The sequence below is a fragment of the Protopterus annectens genome, chromosome 14.part0 (genome assembly GCF_019279795.1).
Source record: "Protopterus annectens isolate FY-2018-M chromosome 14.part0, PAN1.0, whole genome shotgun sequence".
Lineage (NCBI taxonomy): Eukaryota > Metazoa > Chordata > Ceratodontiformes > Protopteridae > Protopterus > Protopterus annectens.
The window spans coordinates 646,475,582-646,494,525 of NC_056748.1; the positions used below are offsets into that span (position 1 = coordinate 646,475,582).

Below are 18,944 nucleotides of genomic sequence, written 5' to 3' on the forward strand. Positions count from 1 at the left end.
AGGGTACGCTTCCCATACTGGTCCATGGTCCTAGACCCTTGTTAGGAGGATGGATGAAGGAAGAGGTCTCTGCTACTTCCTTCTGAGTGGCCGCCACCACCACCATGGCATCTACAGGGACTCCTTTGGACAAGAACTCCTTACCCTGGGGAGCAGAAAGAAACTTGTTGGGGTGCCTGGGTACGGGCTCCACATAATCAGGGTTTTCCCACACCCTTCGACAAATTAAATCAAGGAACTCATCGAAGGGTGGGGACACCCAGGAGGTGGAGGGCTGAGCACCAAAGCCCTTAAGGAAGACTGACTCCTCCTCGGAAGGGGCTTTGGAAGGCAAGTCACCTCTTTGTTTCAGTATCTCCAGGATGTCGGAGAAGGAAACATCATCAGAGGATGACTTGGGGGACCCCTCTGATTCCTCGAGGTCAGTATCAGAGGTGAGGGACTCGTCCTGGGAGTCTATGTGCTTCCTCTTGCATGTTTTCTTTCTAGGGGGCTCCTCAGGCACAAACTCTGAAGGGCCCTCAGAAAGTTGGGGACCACCAGTGGGGGTATCCCTAGGCCTTGGTGTTCTGCTGTTCATGGATAGGTGGTGATCAAAGGCTCTCACCGGAGTGGTGGGGGACAGAGTGACCGATCTGCCTGAAGTAGCTGACGATCTGGCCAGCGCAGTCTGCATGGCCTCAAAGGCTGGTCCCCCTGAGTCCAAGGACCGGCCAGCCTCCGAGACCACGACGGGAGTCGGAATTCCCCGAGCTGAGGCACTGAGAGGGAGACTCTGAATCAAAATATGTCCCGAGATGTCCCCCTCGGGTCCGAATGAAGAATCCCGAGTCCCAAACCCCAAGGACGGAGCCGATAGGGTCGGAGCCGATGTCGGTACCGATGGAGCCGGAGGGGCCATCGGAACCAGACTAGCAACATCACACAGCGCGGAACACTCCGGCTCTGAAGACAGAGATGTGCTCAGAGTAGGAATGATCGAAGCAGGGGTCATGATGGGCTCCGGAGCCGACTGGGCCAGAGCCGAAAACAATTTTGCCAAAACCGGTGACTGGAGGAGCCTCTGGACCACCCTATCAACATCCACATCCGAAAGGGTCCTGGAGGATTTGGAGGACAGGGAGGGAGATTGAGATCTCCTCTCAGGAGAGACTGGTCTGAGACTGGGTGATCGGCTACGAAGAGGTTCCAAAATAACAGGAGCCGATGCCGGTTCCATCAACACCAACACTTCCTGTGACCCCAAGGACAGTGGAGCCGAGGAGGTCGATGCAATTTTTGTGACTTTCTCCGGAGGCTCCGATGAAGCTGATGGAGCTGGAGATCTCTTTTTTGACTTGGATGATTTAGACTTAGTACTGGGAGAAGAATCTAAGACCTCTTTGAAAGAGGGTTTCAAGAGTCCCTTTAGGATCAGCTTATTCTTTCTCTCTTGGAGCACTCTGGGATGAATGCATGGCAAAAGCTGCAGGACTCCTGCAGATGAATAGATCCCAGGCAATAGACACAAATAGAATGCCCATCGGTGATGGACATTTTGTACCCACATTTAGAGCACTTTTTGAAACCGGAAGGTTTGTGCTCTTTGGAATCTTTAGACATATTCACCAGAAACACCAACAATGCGACCCAAGAGAAAGTCTAACAGGAAAACTCAGACACTCAACACCACAAAAAAACGTGGAAATCAGTCAAAGTAGAAACAGTACACATACTCTAGAGAGACACACTGAGACCAACTAAGTCAAAAACCTCTAATTAAAACGGTTTATGACTACAAGAGTAGGAGAACTGAAAAACAAACCTTTAATTTAAATGGTTTAACAACAGAAGGATGAAAGGACTAGGTCCTCTAACTGAAACGAGCCTAGCCCAAGGAAACAGTTATCGGGATACCACAAAACAAACACACTACCAAAATGCTAAACAACACTAAGGACAATAGCTATGAAAATAGCTTTTTGTTTAAAACAATAAATTTTTCTTAAGACAAGAAAAAAGGTACTTAGCCACAGCCAAGAGCGAGACCACGTCCGAGCTACACGAGCAGCAAACGAGATCTGGGGATATGGAGCAGTGCACCATGGGATACCTGCTTAGCCCAGCCAATAGAAGACTTCGAGCTAGAAAAGTCTGGCCGAGTCAGAGCCGATATTCGGCTCTGAACCCACGGGTAAGAATGTAGGCGAGATAGGACTACATAACATCTGAAGTTCCCAGGGAAACCCAATACAGACACAAGGAAAACATGCAAATGCTTGTGACTAACTTGATGTCTCAACTAAACCCAAGCTCCTGAAGCTGTGAGACAAATTGCTGCATTCAACAGAAATCAAAGTGACAAACCCTCTACTAGTTTTAGGAAAACCATTTTCAGACATGCATGCTGCACTAACACTGTGGTACATTTTGTTATACAAGTACTCTGTACTGAAGGAATGGGAAAACAGTCCAAACAGTACATATCCCTTGCAGCACAGGTAACTTTTAGCCCAAGTGTAACTGATCAAATCTCTAGTACATTAGGCAACACCCACTTCATAGATTTATATATTCAGCACAGCATCAGTGGGAACTATAGATCATTTATTATGCAATATCTGTATTTGTTTTCTCAAAGATCACAATATCTGACACCATAAAAAAAAGAAGTTATGTACTCACCATAACGTTTCAGGTTTGCTGTCCAGTACATATCTTCTTTATGTTATGTTATCCTATCTCACCTTTCTTCTTACTGGTTGGGACAGTGTCCCTAGCACCATATTACTTGGGTGGCTCACGAGAGTATATTCTTCATGACAGTGGATCCAAAGGAGGCCCTGTCCCTGGAGGCCAAATCAACTTTGTAAAGAGTGATAAAGGTATGAGGCGTTGCCCAGGTAGCCGCAGCACAAATACTATCAAGTGGCAGCCTAGCTCAAAAAGCAGATGATGTAGCCATGGCTCTTACTCAATGGATTGATTCAAGTTTGACTCAGAACATACTTTGTGTAGAAATGAGCCTCGCCCTGGGAAAACCATCTTCTCGATCACAGTATCTCCCCTGCCAAGTAAGTGATGGGTTTGTTCTAAGGGAGACTCTGTCTTTATGAAAAATCATATAAGGTGGCTTGATGCACAATGCTTGCAATTCTGAAACTCTTCTGGCAGAAGTGATAGCAATCAACAACGCTGTTCTCCAGGTTAAAATTTTTAGATCACAAGATGAGGCAGGTTCAAACAGGGAAAGGATCAAATAGGCTAGAACAAAATTTAGGTCCCATGGAGGTAGAGGTGCTCTTATGGGTGGCCTTAATAAAACAGTACCTTTCAGAAAAGCTTTGCATAGTTTGTGAGACATCAGGTTAGAGAAGAGATCGCTGATATGGAAATTAGATATAGCTGCAAGTTTAATTCGGATGGTGGCTGCAGCAGTGTCTTCATTAAACAATTTGGCTAGAAACTCAATAGTAGTAGCTATGGGAGCAGAAAAGGGGTAAATATGTTTTGTCATTGTTCATGAAGAAAATATTTTCCATTTGCTGATATATAATCTTTTGGTTGAAGCCTTATGAGAAGATATCAAGATATGCATTGACTGAGTGTGGGAGATTAGGAAGCCTGGCTATATTCATAATTGGAGCAGCCAAGCTGTCAGTTTGAGGGTCTGAAGAGATGGGCGAAGCGTCCCCGATGTTTGAGTCAGGAGGTCTGGAACTGGGTAGAGGACCCACAGCTCCTCCTGAAGATGAAGCCAAAGGAAGGGAAACCAAATCTGATGAGGCCAGTATGGTGCAATCAGAATCAGGTTGCTTCCCAATGAGCTGGCTTTCTGAAGAACCTTGGGACTTAGAGGAAAGGGCAGGAAAGCATAAAGGAGTCCTGAGGGCCAATCATGTACAAGTGCGTCCCTTAGCAACTCCCCCAGAGGGGGGATCAGGGCAAAATAGCTGCTGCATTTGGCATTCATGGAGGTGGCAAAAAGGTTGCAGCAAGGCTGGCCCCATCTGCAGAAGATCGTGTCCACTGCTTCTTGCTTTAGGGACCACTCGTGAGGCATGAGAATTGACCTGCTCAGTTTGTCTGCTATCTCGTTGGATTTCCCTGGGATGTGTGTTGCTATAAGAAAGCGTTGGGAGGAAATTGCCCACTGCACTACTCTGAGGGCCTCTCGACATAGGGAATAAGATCTGGTGCCTCCCTGTTTGTTTATGTACCAAACAACTGACATGTTGTCTGTCTGTATTGCAATTGTTCCTAGTGGTAGAGAGTCTTGGAGTGCCTGCAAAATTAGAAGCACTGCTCTCATCTCTGGGACATTGATATGCAAATCAGCCTCGTAATCCTGACAGATACCTTGGACTGTCTTGACCAGATAATGTCCCCCCACCCTATCTGGGAAGCATCCATGATCACTGTTGCCACCAGCTGTGGTGGAAGAAAGGGTTGACCTGAAGTTACATGAGTGGAGTGGAGCCACCAGCAAAGGTCCTTCTTGCAATGCTCTGTTAACAAAATTTGGTGAGACATGAGTAGCTCTTGTAAAGACCATTGTGTGGAAAGTAGCCATTGCAGAATTCTCATGTGCATGCGTGCTAGTGGAACTAAACTTATAGCTGCTGCCATGGTGCCCAAGACCTTTAGAACTGTTCTCGCCTTTACTCTTGTCCTGATGAATACTTGTTGTCTCAGAACTGAAACTCTTTCTGCAGGTAATTTTGCTATTATGTTTACAGTATCTATGTGTGTTCCTATCAATATGATACATTGTGATGGCAACAAGGCAGATTTTTCGTAGTTTATCATGATTCCTAGGCAAGAGCAGAGAGATAAAGTGGTGTTTCTCACCTCTAGAAGTAGGTGTTTGGTGGTGGCAGTTAGGAGCCAGTCATCTAGATAAGGAAACACCCATAGTGCTAGATGTCTCAGGTGAGCCATCACTACTGCCATACATTTGGTGAATACTCTGGGGGCTGTAGTGAGACCAAAAGGCAGAGCTCTGAACTGGTAATGACTGGCTACCAGCTGGAAGTGCAGGTGACTCCTGGATGGCCTGTCCATGGTAGTACACATCCTGGAAGTCTATAGAGCACATCCAATTGTCTTTTCCCAAAAAGGGAAGAATTGAATGCAATGTCATCATCCAGAACTTGTTCTTTTACTGATTAGTTTAATTTACTGTGATACAAAATTGGCCTCCAGTCCCCTGTTCTTTTTGGTACTAAAAAATCCTATTTGGTCTGCGGGGACCTTTTCAATGACTCTTTTGTCTAGCAACTTCTGAATTTCTAAGGTTGCTTGATCCCTTTGACTGGGTGGAACATCCAGGATTTTGTTTATTTTTGGTATGGGAAGAGAAAAGGGTATAGAGCAGCTTCTGGATATGATTTTTTTTGTACCCTCTTGTCTCTTGTTATTTCCAGCCAGGCTTCTGGGTACAAAGTTAAGTGCCTCCCCGACTACCTCCAGAGTTGGACAGATGGGCCTCCTTTCAGGAGTGCTGAAAGGGCCTGCCACTGAACAAATCCCTGTCGCCCTGATTTTGCGGACCCCCTCTACCACATGGGTGGTGTCTTCCATTAGTATTTCCCCCTCTGGCCCTGGGGGAACAATCACCACGTGTGTCCTGGAAAGCTCTCTGGGATTTCCGGAACACCTTTCCCCCTTCTGGCCTTTAGGATAAGGTCTTAAAGGTACAGAAAAATGCACTCCTATGGCAGAGAGGAGTCTTTCCTTCTTGCTCATATCTGGTTAGCATCTCCTTAACTTTAGGCCCAAGCAAGGATAAGCCATCAAATGGGGCATTAACAAAAAAAGACTTGAAGGGTTCTGCAAAGTCACATAAACACATCCAGGAATGTCTCCATAAGGAACCAACTGACCAACTCACTCCATCTGCTGCATACTAAATGAGTCTCATGGAAGAGTTAATGGAATTTAAGGTGGAGAGCTGGGAGGATACCTTGTCTGAGACCCCCGCAGCTACTGTACCTCGAAGAGAATCTCCTAGCTCATTCAGGAGATACCTTTGTAGCCTTGTAAAATGCATCAGGTAATTCAGGCATCTGAGGGTAAACGTCACTGAAGAGAACATGCACTTTCCATATCTATCCATTGTACGAGAGTCTTTATTCGGAGGATGGGCAGATGAGGATGTTTCAGAAAGCTCCTTCTTGGTTGCTGCTGCTGCTGCCACCACCATAGCATCTACAGGGACACCTTTAGTTAAAAATTCCTTGTCTGCAGGGGCTGTGATAAATTTATTTGGCCTCCTAGGGACAGGCTCCACTGCATCTGGAAGCTCCCACGCCTTTCGATTAATTCCATGAGCTCATGGAAAGGCGGAGACACCCAAGTTGCTGAAGTGTGAGACCTAAAGGCCTTCAGGTAAACAGACTCCTCATCAGAAGGGTTGATGGGCTTCCAGCCACCTCTCTGTTTAAATATTTCTAGGATGTCTGCAAAGGAGACATCCTCAGTGGGCGACCGTGGGGATGCTTCTGACTCATTGAGGTCTGTGTCCAAGGTGACTGAGTCCTCTAGGGAGTCCAGGTGCTTCGTCTTGCAGAGTCTCTTGCAAAGGATGTCTTCAGAAGCGTATTCTGGAGAGGTTTTGGAAGAGAGGGGTTCACCCGATGGGGTAACCTGAGGCCTAGGGTCTCCATTGGCCTGTGGATGGTGTGGTGCAGAGACAGACACTGGCACTTTAGGAGGAGGAATGTCAGATCCTCTGAGTGGAGCTGCCTGGGGAGACAGCACTCCCCCCTCCCCTGATCCAATGATCCCTCCAGCTCCGAAGAGCCAGAAGAAATCACTGGTACTAAGGGGGTTGGGTCTGAAGCCGATGTATGAGCCAAGCTCACCCGCAGTAAAGCCCCAAGAGGCAAGTTCGGATCCGAAAAATGACAGATAGAACTCACCTCCTCGGACCCGACCAGACAGCGTAGGCTCCTAGACTCCTTGGAAGGCCCCGAGGATGTCGAAGCAGTGGTCGGTGCTGAAGATATTGGGATGGTTCTCAACACTGATGGTTCCACAGCAGCCAGACGAGCATTCCAGCTTTGAGGTCCCGAGGTCCCGGGTCAGCTTGGAGGAGGAATTGAAGTCAATGGAGTAGTCTTGTCTGGCTCTGAATCCCTTTGGGTTGGAGCCAAAAGAGGTTTAGCCAGCGCTGGTGTCTTCGGAACCCTACATACCACCTTATCCACATAACCATCCAAAAGACTCCTAGAGAACCTAGAGGAAAGGGTGGGAGATCTGACTAGCAGTAAAATCTGACTTCTTAGAATAGGACTAACTTGTTCCAATTCTGGAGACCGGTTCCTAATTTCAAATTCCATAAGCACCGATACCTCTGGAGCCGATGGAACAGCCTTTGTCGGTTCCGAAGTGGTCGGTGCCGAAGGTATGATTTTGCTCACTTTTTTAGCCAGTTCTGATTGTCCCTAAGAGGGAAAAGATCTTTTAGATTTATCAGATTTTGTTGAAGGGGATTTCCTTAGATACTGACATGCTTGGTCCTTCTTCCAACTCTTCCCGAAAGAGGAGACTTCAGCAATACTCTAACAATCAGCTTTTTCTTATGCTCTAAAAGAACTCTTGAACTGAAAGAATGACAAATTGAGGAGGATCCTTGTAAATTAACTGCTCCCAAACAATAGACAGAAATAGTGTGAGAGTCCGTACTAGACATTTTTTGACTGCACTTACTGCACTTTTTAAAACCTGAAGGTTTCGACTCCTTGTGCTCTTTTGACATGTTACTATGAACTAAACAAGCAACACACACTGAAGAGCAAAGCAACTAGTACAATACTACTAGGAGAGCTAAATGTGTGAAACAACAAACTTTTTTTTTTTTTTTTTTAAATTGAACAATATGCAATAAGTATAAGGTTGCTCTCTAAATAAAAATGGGCTGTGATAGCCCTCTAACTTAAATGGGCTGATGCCCTTATATTAAAGAAAAAAAACAGACACTAAGCAAATACACACAGGAAAAAAACTGCCCTTTAACTAAAAGGGGCAGAGTTAGCCCTCTAACTTAAACGGGTCTAACAGTTATTTGGGATAGGGGATAACAAGCCCAAACAAAATGACTGGCCAACAACGCACAGCAAAGAATGAAATTGTCTTAACTATAACACTTAGAGAAATAACTACTATAAAAACAATAAAAAACTATAAAAACTAAAGAAATATAATGAATATCAAGAGAAAAATTAGTATAAAGCTGTTCACTTAGCCAGAGCCAAGATGGAAGCCTGCATTCTGTTTAGCAGCAAACGAGATCTGAGGAGTTGCACTATAGCATGATGGGATAGGGATACAGCCATGAGCCAGTGGAAGACCTTGAGCTTTAGTAAGTGGCAGAGTCAGAACAGAGGATCAGTTCTGAACCCAATCAGTAAGAAGGAAGGCGAGATAGGACAACATAACACCAAACAAACAGGAAAACAAATAAGCTATCTAGCTAGTATTCAGTTCTAGGGCAACAACAGACTGGCAACCTATGTAGCTGGCAGTCCATGATCAGGGTGGCACACTGATGCAACAATAGGTTGCATGAGAAACAGAGTATAGCTTAATATATTTTAAGAAAGACTGTGGAAAGTTAGAAGCATGCCTACTCAGAGATAAGCTAAAACTTCCCATATGCAAGTTTCATCCAGACAAAAAAAAAACGACTTCACTTTTAGCTAATCAGTACCTCAAAAAAATCATTTTTTGCGTGGGGGTAAACCCGTTTGCACGTCTCATGTGGGAAGGCTTCTCCTACCAATACCCCTCATTTACACATACTAACTCCACAGCTGAAGAGCCATAAAGAAAAGGCCGCATGCACAAGCACACACACACACACACACACACACACTGGATCACTGTTCATGTGCATATAGAAACTGCATGATTAGTGGTATTCTGTGGTAAAGAGAGGTCAACAGTTTCAAAATTAGCAAACTGAAAACTTTCCCAATTAAAAGTTGATGAAGAAAAAGGTAATGGAGCTAAGGCCATCCAAACTACTGGTATAGTAAACAAGGAAACTGAAAAAGGGTGTACAGGGTGAAGAAGAAAAAAATTATCAAAAACCCTGCAGATTATATGCAATGAAATTACAAACTCCAATAAAAGGTTACACAGTGATGTATTAGTAATTATTAAACTGGTGTATGAGGTGCTTTTATGCTATAATCCAAAAGTAAGCTAGTGAACTTACTGGATCTCTATTATTTATGGGCACTGCATTTTTGTTTTAAAGCTGTAAATTTACTGCCAGCATGCTGTACACATCTCTTGTGCTCTTCCTGAGCCTGGATCATGACTGAACTGGGTCAGCAGATACCTACTCAGTTAACAAATTGCAAATAAATAAATATTAAAAAAACACTGGAATACATAGTGAAAAGCATCAATAGTAGAAAGGAAGAAGTTAACGCTGTTTCTTACAATTAGAGATGTATAGTTGTAAACATGAATTCATACAAAGACTGGATGAAACTCAGTTTTGATAAAGTCAACTAAAATGGTACATTGTCTTTATGGAAATTAATTTCCCTTCTGTTAAGATATATATGTAGGAAAAGAAAAAGGAATACGTTAAAATTTGTATTTAGTTAAAGACTGAGGAGAAATTTACAAGTAGAACATGGAATCTAAATGGATACCTTTTTCCATTACTCCATGAAGCGTACTGTGTTTGCTTTTCAAATCAAGTGACTTATTCATTCAGAATGCTTGAGGAGGAATAGGACATACGCTTCTGCCTAAGCAGGACTGACAGTTTAATTAGAAGCCAGGGAAACATGCATATTGCTTACACTGAGTAATGCACTTTTGTAAAGAAAGCATTTTATCAGTGAAGCTATGATCAGGGTGGCACACTTATGCAGTACTTAGCATTGCTTCCTCACAAAATGCGGTTCCCCGTTCTGTCCCTGGCAGAGATGCCTTCTGTGTGAAATCTGCATGTCTTCCATGCACCCACATGATGTTCAATGGGTGGTCTAGTGTCAGTCTTGATGACATACATATGTGAATTTGTGATCCTACAAGTTGCTTTTAGATACGCATTCTGTGTGTGTGTGTGTGTGTGTGTGTGTGTGTGTGTGTGTGTGTGTGTGTGTGTGTGTGTGTGTGTGTATGTGCTACTTTCTCTGGCTTGTACACACTAAAATCCACAACAGTCTTCAGCTGCCCTGCATCCCTGTACTGAGTAAAGCACATATCAATATTTTTGTTTGGCCGAAGACTCAATATCAAACTAATGATCATGTGAATCAACCCAATAACCTAAACAGACAACATGGTGTATTTGATATTGCTCCTTTAAATCCGACGCAAACAGATGAGCCTTTGGTTCCTAGCAATATGGAAATGACGTCAGAAGGAGGAAGCAAGAGAGCAGATACTGTGCCTGTAATGAACACGCCGCCTCCGAATCAAGAAGGCTTAAGAGACCAGGACCCCTCGACTTACAATAAACATGGAGCGAGACCAAAAATAGCTTCAGGAACCATTCAAAGTGTTTTTTTACCACTTCCAGTACAATATCGTACACAATCCCAAGTGAGATCGAGCAGTCGAGGCAGACGGAAGAGGAAGTTCTCGGACGAAGCAAGGGAGGTAAGAAGAAGACAAAGAAATTGAAAGAACTTGCCTTTAACCTTTCAAGCCATATACTGAGCACAAGTGAGAGGAGCCTTTTAAATAAAGGTCTCTCCTATATCCCTTCGCAGAACAGTAATCTCGCTGAGATTTTGGTTGATTTACGACTGTTTGCAAGAGCTGTATCTTTGAAATTGCACTATAAGGACACTAATGAGGTTGATTTTAGTATGGAAGGTCATTTTAGATGCAAAAGTGTGTTTGTTCCTATTTTTTCTTCCAACACTGAATGTTTTATCCAGTTATGTGAAAAGGATTTTTATAAATATTTCTCTGATTCTACATATAAGAATATATATCACAATCTGGATACTAATGAACATAGTTCTCTTAGAGCTTTATCTCAAGATTCTAATTTGATTATAAAACCAGCAGATAAAGGAGGTGGAATGGTCCTAATGGATGCTACCTTCTATACTGAACTGATGCTAAACATGTTGAAAGATACCAATAAATATGAACCTATAGACAGTGGTAGACTTATTAAAACAATCAGGATGGTTCATGACACTTTATATGATCTTCTTATGTGTAGACAAATAACAAAGGAATTATATGATTATTTTTTTAGTAAACGATCCATTAATTCCACTTATAAAGGGACTTCCGAAGATACATAAAGGTATTTCTCCCCCTCCCATATGCCCTATAGTGGCAGGTGAAAAGTGGGTTATGGAAAATATTTCTTGTTACTTAGAATCAAAGTTAGGACCACTAGTTAGAAGCATATCAACAATTGTAAAAGATACCCATCAGCTGTTAAATGACCTACAAGATTTAGTGGAAAGTAATGTTGTTTCATCTTCTTTTACACTAGTAACCCTTGATGTTAAAAATCTGTTTACAGTAATTCCAAATGATTATGGAATTGAAGCTGTTAGTGAACTATTACATAAAAATGGAACATTTGATAAGAACTCACAATTACTTATTTGTGCCTTGCTAGATATGGTGTTGAATAATAATCTTTTTCTGTTTCAAGATATTTTATACGTACAGACATGGGGGGGTTGCGATGGGCACCCCCTGTGCAAACTCGTGCGCAAATTTAGTTATGTATTATTGGGAGTCTTTATTTTTGTTTAAAAGTATATTTATGCAAAATATTGTATTGTACAGGCGTTTTGTGGATGACATACTTATCATCTGGAATTGTGATCAAAAGTTATTAAAACAATTAGTTGTCTATTTAGAATCTACTACTGATTTTCTAAGGTTTACTATGGAATCATCACCATCCAAGATAGACTTCTTAGATATTACCATTTTTAAAGATACTGAAGGTTTGATTTCCACTACACTATATAGAAAACCATGTTGGAGGAATGCATTACTACAGTTCAATAGTATGCATCCACGTTTTATATTTCTCAATATTGTAAGAAATCAGTTTACAAGAATTTCTAAACTGTGCAAAAATAGTATAGATAGAAATACACAGTTCGAAGTTCTGAATGAATTATTTCAGGATAGGGGTTACCCTATCTCAGTAATAGAAAGTATGCAACAAGCTATACAAACTACAAATGATATAAATTTAAGTTTAAATACTAAAAATGGTTATCGAACTGTTACAAAAAAGAATAAACATACCTCTAAGGTTAATTTTAACAATAAGAAGGTTGTTTTTGTCACTAGATACACTAATGACATTAAATATATTACCAATATCATAAAGAAAAATTGGGACTTATTGCTTATAGATCGAGACATCTGCAATATAGTAGGTAAAAAACCTACCTTTAGATATAGAAATAGTAAGAATTTAAAGAGGTTATTATGTTCCGAGAAAATTAATACAGGAATAACCATTAAGAATAGACAAATACTGAGATATGGTACATTTCCCTGTAACAAATGCAATATGTGCAAGTTTATTATTAGTGACCATCAATTCATTGTTCCTGATTTAAATTATACATTTACACCTAACCTTTATGCTACTTGTGAGACGATGAATTTAATATATTTAGCTACCTGTATAAAATGTAGGGCCCATTATGTAGGCCTATCCTCTAGAAGGTTGAAAGATCGCATTTATAACCATATCTATGATATAAGGAAAATGAACCTAACAAATGCCCTAGCTAAGCATATAGGCACATACTCTGATCATACTTTTAAGTTTAGAGTCTTACAAATTATAAGATCTAATAAGAGAGGGGGGTGATAGTCAGAATTACCTAGAAACAGTTGAGTTAAATTGGATTTTAAGGTTGAGATCCCATGTTGAACCATCAGTTAGTATAAAACCTGTATTAGTTACACGCAGGTAAAAATGTTTTAAATTTCATCAAATTTCATCAAGTTGTTAGTTATAATAAAATTTTTTTACATTTTTATATATATTTAGGAATTTTTGCATAGTTTGATTAATATAGAATAGGGTTGTGACTAGGATTTTTAGATCTAGTCATTGTTTGTTTTAACATTATTACTTTATTAGTTTTTAGCTTCGTGTACATTTATGCGATTTGCACATGCTTTATACAGATTTTTTTTTATATATATATATATAAGCCTAGAACTGCTACATTTATAAGTACTATATTAATAATGTTGTTGTTGATTTAGTTCAATTTATAAGTTTATAAATTTATATATGTAACAAGACAGTTAAATATATATGCAGATTTTAACTAGGTTGTTTTACTTTTGCTTTAAAATTTTAGTTAATATTTAATTAATTAACTAAATAAGTGACTCATGAATTTAATTTGATTGACTAAGGTATAAAGCAGATGCATAGAGTTATATTTTAAAACCTGAGGAAGCGTATTTAGATGTACGTGAAAGCACTTGTTTTCTTTTAATAAATTAAGCCTATACTTCATTGTGGAGGTCTCTACTTGCCTTTGTTTTGTGGATACTACAATTAGAGATGTATAGTTGTAAACATGAATTCATACAAAGACAGGATGAAACGCAGTTTTAATAAAGTCAACTAAAATGGTACATTGTCTTTATGGAAATTAATTTCCCTTCTGTTAAGATATATATGTAGGAAAAGAAAAAGGAATACGTTAAAATTTGTATTTAGTTAAAGACCGAGGAGAAATTTACAAGTAGAACATGGAATCTAAATGGGTACCTTTTTCCATTACTCCATGAAGCGTACTATGTTTGCTTTTCAAATCAAGTGACTTATTCATTCGGAATGCTTGAGGAGGAATAGGACATAAGCTTCTGCCTAAGCAGGACTGACGGTTTATTTAGAAGCCAGGGAAACATGCATATTGCTTACACTGAGTAACGCACTTTTGTAAAGAAAGCATTTTATCAGTGAAGCTATGCTCAGGGTGGCACACTTATGCAGTACTTAGCATTGCTTCCTCACAAAATGTGGTAGCCAGGGAAACATGCATATTGCTTACACTGAGTAACGCACTTTTGTAAAGAAAGCATTTTATCAGTGATGCTATGATCAGGGTGGCACACTTATGCAGTACTTAGCATTACTTCCTCACAAAATGTGGTTCCCCGTTCTGTCCCTGGCAGAGATGCCTTCTGTGTGAAACCTGCACGTCTTCCATGTACCCACATGATGTTCAATGGGTGGTCTAGTGTCAGTCTTGATGACATAAATATGTGAATTTGTGATCCTACAAGTTGCTTTTAGATGTGCATTCTGTGTGTGTGTGTGTGTGTGTGTGTGTGTGTGTGTGTGTGTGTGTGTGTGTGTGTGCGTGTGTGTGTGTGTATGTGCTACTTTCTCTGGCTTGTACACACTGAAATCCACAACAGTCTTCAGCTGCCCTACATCCCTGTACTGAGTAAAGCACATATCAAAGAATAAAGTTAGAATCCATCTATGACCAAACAATAGCAGTAAAGAATGTGTAGAATATTCATAGGAGTTTGAGAATGTCATGTTCTGATGAGTGCTTCCTAAAAATGCTGTACAGAAATAACATGCATATATGCAAATGTTAATTTTCATGCTGTTCTTCAATTAGAAAAGTATGTATACGCATATATGTATGTGTATACATATACATGTATGTATATCTTTACAGCAATAAGACGTCTACCTTCAGTAATACATCGCAGCCTCAGAAATATTTTTGTTTTATTACGTATTGATTGACTGACACTTTGTTAAGTGGAAAAGGTCATCACTAGGCACATGTCTGTTGAAGCACTGGTAGTTAAGTGATATTCTCAGACAACACAACGTGCATGTAGTGATGGTGAACTAATGAACAAGTGCTGTATGAAATTCCTTCAAAGCTCCTTGATTGATATCCAAGTGCTGCATTCAGGTAAAATGATACATGAACAGAAAATTGATACATTTGCATATAGACACTGGATTCATAGGCATCAAAAAATATTAAAACAAAAAAGCCAGCAATGCTAAAAAGGTGGTGGTGTGATATATTTGTAAAATTTTATCTCAGTTCATATTTCAAATTACATACACCAGCAGTGCTATTTTGAAATACCTGAAGTGTTATTTTTTATCAAGCTGATTTATAAAAAGTATACCTGAAGGCTCCCTATGACTTCACTTGTCACTTGACCCAGTACTAGTTTAACATCTTCCATTGTGTAACAAGCCATAGGGTCCATCTCTGTGGTTTCATATGCAATTTCACTGTCTTCCGACTCTTGAGTTGGCTGCTGAATCATCTAGAAAATTAGAAATAAGTATGATTAACTAAGTTTCATCCTTTTTAAGTACTGTCCAGTGAACTTGAAATATGAATGATTTTTTTGCCCCAAAATTCACATACCTTATCAGCAGCTTCTTCGGTAGGAGGAGGCATTATAAATCTTGAAAAATAATCATAAGGAATGCCTTCTTCCAATGGGCAAGGGTAGGGTCCCTCAGCGGTTATAACAAGCTCCACCTTTTCCTTAAAAAAAAGACATGCATTCTGTTAACTGTTACTAATTATTGTGAAACATATGACATTAAACTATCAGCTAGTTGTCCTAAAAGGTATAAACAACCTAAAGAGCTACACTATCAAGGGATTTTGAATCAGCTAAAAGAAACAAATCAGGTAATGCCTTCAGTTTAGCGTATGCCCAGATTCAGTTGTATTGTAATAATCGCTAAGAGCAAAACAATCATTACAGACATTTAATAAAGGATTGTTCATTAGTTATTATTTATTTTACATTTGTTGACCGGGCTAGTCCAACTGGATACATGTCCATTTTCAGCAGAGGCCCGGGGAGATAAGCTCCATGCAGAAAAAAAATAGCAAAAAATCATTTTTACAAACAATGTTGTTACAGGTTAATACATAAATTATCATAGAGGTCTAAGTACCTCCCATTTTAAAATTCGGGTACAATACTAAAAATAGGTCTAATATTATACTATAGTCTGGGAGAAATAGGTCTGGGTTAAGAGGAAAATAAAACCTTTATATTTACAGAGAGTATTAGAAGTTAGGCTGGAAAAATCAAAGAGGACAGAAATACATCACAGTGCCAAAGGCAGGTACAGTGGAAAAATTACAGAGAGGGCAGAAATACTTTGCAGTGCAGTAGGCAGGTACAGTTCAGATTACAGATAGAATACAGAAAGTCAAAATAAGAGAGGCATAAGTGTGTCTTTTATATATATTAAAGAGTTTTCACACTAAGAGTAAGCTTAGGGGATGAACAGAAGGGTAAGGAATAGCAAAAAGGTAAAGTGGCAAGAAGGAAGGTAGAGCTAGTTATAGGGAAGTAGTGGGTAGGCAGTACCTGTTATGAGTAGGAAAAGTAAAAAACTGATCAGTCAGGTTTAGTACAGGGGCATAGCCAGTGTGTTCTTAGGAAAAGTTTGTTTGTTTTTGAAAAGAGACGTGGAGGAAACTGAGGAAAGTTCACTGGGGAGAAGGCTCCAGGATTTTCCAACAGTGTTGCTGAAAAGAGAGTCCCCAGCCTTGTTATTAGATTTAGAGGTGTTTACAAGAAGTTTGTGTGATGAGCACAAGGATTTCAGATTCTTATAGGGATAGATGAGGTTAGTTAATATAGGAGTACTGGAAGGTTGGTAAAGAGTCTTATGGGCAATGGTTAGTTGGTGGAATTTAAGCAGATTCTGAATTTCTAGCCATCCAAGCTGCTTAAGATTAAAACAGTGGTGGGTTCTGAATGGGTTGCCAGTAGCAAACCTGGCAATGTTATTGTAGGAGATTTCCAGTTTGGGGAGGTTATTTTTAGATAAATTAGTAAATATGGGTGAGGCATAGAGGAGTGTAGAGATTAGATGGGTATAAGCAATACAAACCAATTAAATTTGATTACCTTGAATATGTAAAGCCTCAAAGTTAGCAAAAAAAATCAAAGGAAAAAACAATCATAAAACTAGAAAATGATACTTGCATGCCTTAATTAATGTTATTTAAAATAACTTCATCGACAGGAAGTAGGACAGTTTCAGAAATCACACCCACTTGAATATATCACACATAAGCTGGCGTACTATATTCTGAAGGCAGCAGTAATTTTTAAAAGTGAAACCTAAACTGCATTATTTAGTTAGCAATGCCTCAGGACTTGCCATGAGGTCGCTGAACCCTACACCTCAACTACTTTTAAGAGACAACACTAATAACAAGAAACGTGAAGAAAATACCTCACTGTTTCCTCCCTGTTTGCTGCAACCTTACTCTGAAAAGCTGTTTTCAACAAAAAAGCCTTTTCAGTCATAATCAGGCATGAGGCATTAAAGAACAAAAATTACAAGAAACCTCTTACTACAACTATCCAGTAACAAGAGTGGTTATCTCAAAGTAAATACATAAATCAAACTGCATGCAGGCATAGCCTTGTTTTCTTTTCATCAAGTGTTTTTTTTTTGCATCTCAGTCAAAGAATAATTTTAAAAGGCCAGTTTTTGCCAGTTTTACATTTAAAAAGAAAACCACAAGTGATGATGGAGCACTTTATCACACAAAATAAACTTTAATCCACTGGTTTAGTGCTTTCAGCCCAAGAATTAGGCCTTCATCAGTTCTGGTATTTCGGTCCTCAAAAAACCTTGGAGGGGTAGGAGGGTGGGAAGTAAGAATGAAGGCAAGATGAACAACTCACATGGAATGTTATGGTGAGTACATAATTCTTTATGTGAAGTTGTTCTATCTCGCTGTTCATTCTTACAGATGGGTAGCGTCCCAAGCACCAGCTTTCTCGGGTGGCACAAGGGAGTATGTTTTTCAGGATAGTAGAACCAAAGGAGGCCCTGTCCCTGGAGGCACTGTCAGCTTTGTAATAAGTGATAAAGGTATGAGGTATTGACCAAGTGGCTGCTGGACAAATGTTGTCTATAGGCAAAAAAGGCAGAAGATGTGGACACTGCTCTGGTAGAATGAGCCTTAATTTTGTGTTGTAGAGGTAATTTTGGCAGCTGAATAAGTGAAGGTGATACAATCGGATAACCAACTAGATAGCGTAGTTTTTGCCACTGGCATACCTCTCCTAGAATCTGAAAAAGAAAAGAAAAGTTGTTCTGATTTTCTGAACTGTTTTGTTCTATCCAGGTAAAATCTGAGCCATCTATGAACATCAAGTTTGTGCAGCATATCTAAGTTGTTGGTGTGTTTGGGGAAGAACACTGGTAAGTCTATGATCTGGTTGAAGTTAGCTTCAGTACAAACTTTAGGTAAAAATGAAGGGTTTGTTCGCAGGGACACTATGTCAGCATGGAAAATCAAATAAGGAGGCTTTATGGACAAGGTTTGTAACTCTGATACTCTATGGGCAGACATGATGGCTACTAAAAAGATAGTCTTCCAAGACAAATATTTCAAATCACATGAGGAAGCTGGCTTGAAAGGTGGGAGAATAATGCATGAAAGCATAAACTTTAGGTTCCATGGGGTATAAGGGGATTTCACCGGTGGTCTAAGATGGAAGGTCCCTTTGAGAAAAGCTTTGGATAGCTTGTGTGACATTATGTTCAATCCTTCAAAGCCAAGGTGAAAATTAAAGATAGCGGCAAGCTCCTTTATTGAAAAGCATAGTCAAGAATTCTAATATTGAGGAAATGAGGGCTTGACAGGGATCAATTTTATTTTGAGAAGCCCATATCGAAAATCTTCTCCATTTGCTAAGGTATAATTTTCTAGTAGATGACTTATGAGAAGATATCAAAATATGCTGGGTTTGATTAGAGAGGTTATGGAACCTGGCTATGTTGAGAATTGCAGCAGCCAAGCTGTCAATTTCAGGGACTGAAGAGAGGGATGAAGAGCCCCCAATGAATGCGTCAGAAGGTCTGGAATTCAGTCCGGAATCCAAGGCTCTTCCAAGAGATGAAGTCGAAGGAAGGGGAACCAAAATCTGACGAG

At 40.2% G+C, this 18,944-nt stretch overlaps 1 protein-coding gene and 1 pseudogene across 4 annotated transcripts in view; both read right to left on the bottom strand.

The window, feature by feature from the left end:
• CABCOCO1 (ciliary associated calcium binding coiled-coil 1) overlaps positions 1-18,944 on the bottom strand; it is an 806,689-nt gene that overhangs the window by 132,619 nt on the left and 655,126 nt on the right. For all 4 annotated transcript variants that reach the window (XM_044056394.1, XM_044056391.1, XM_044056392.1 and 1 more), the window contains 2 exons: positions 15,387-15,509; positions 15,139-15,282 (listed from right to left, as the gene is read on the bottom strand). In XM_044056394.1, coding sequence (XP_043912329.1) covers positions 15,139-15,282; positions 15,387-15,509 — 267 coding nt within the window. The remainder of the gene's footprint in view (positions 1-15,138; positions 15,283-15,386; positions 15,510-18,944) is intronic.
• On the bottom strand, positions 2,883-3,061 carry LOC122789495 (annotated as a pseudogene).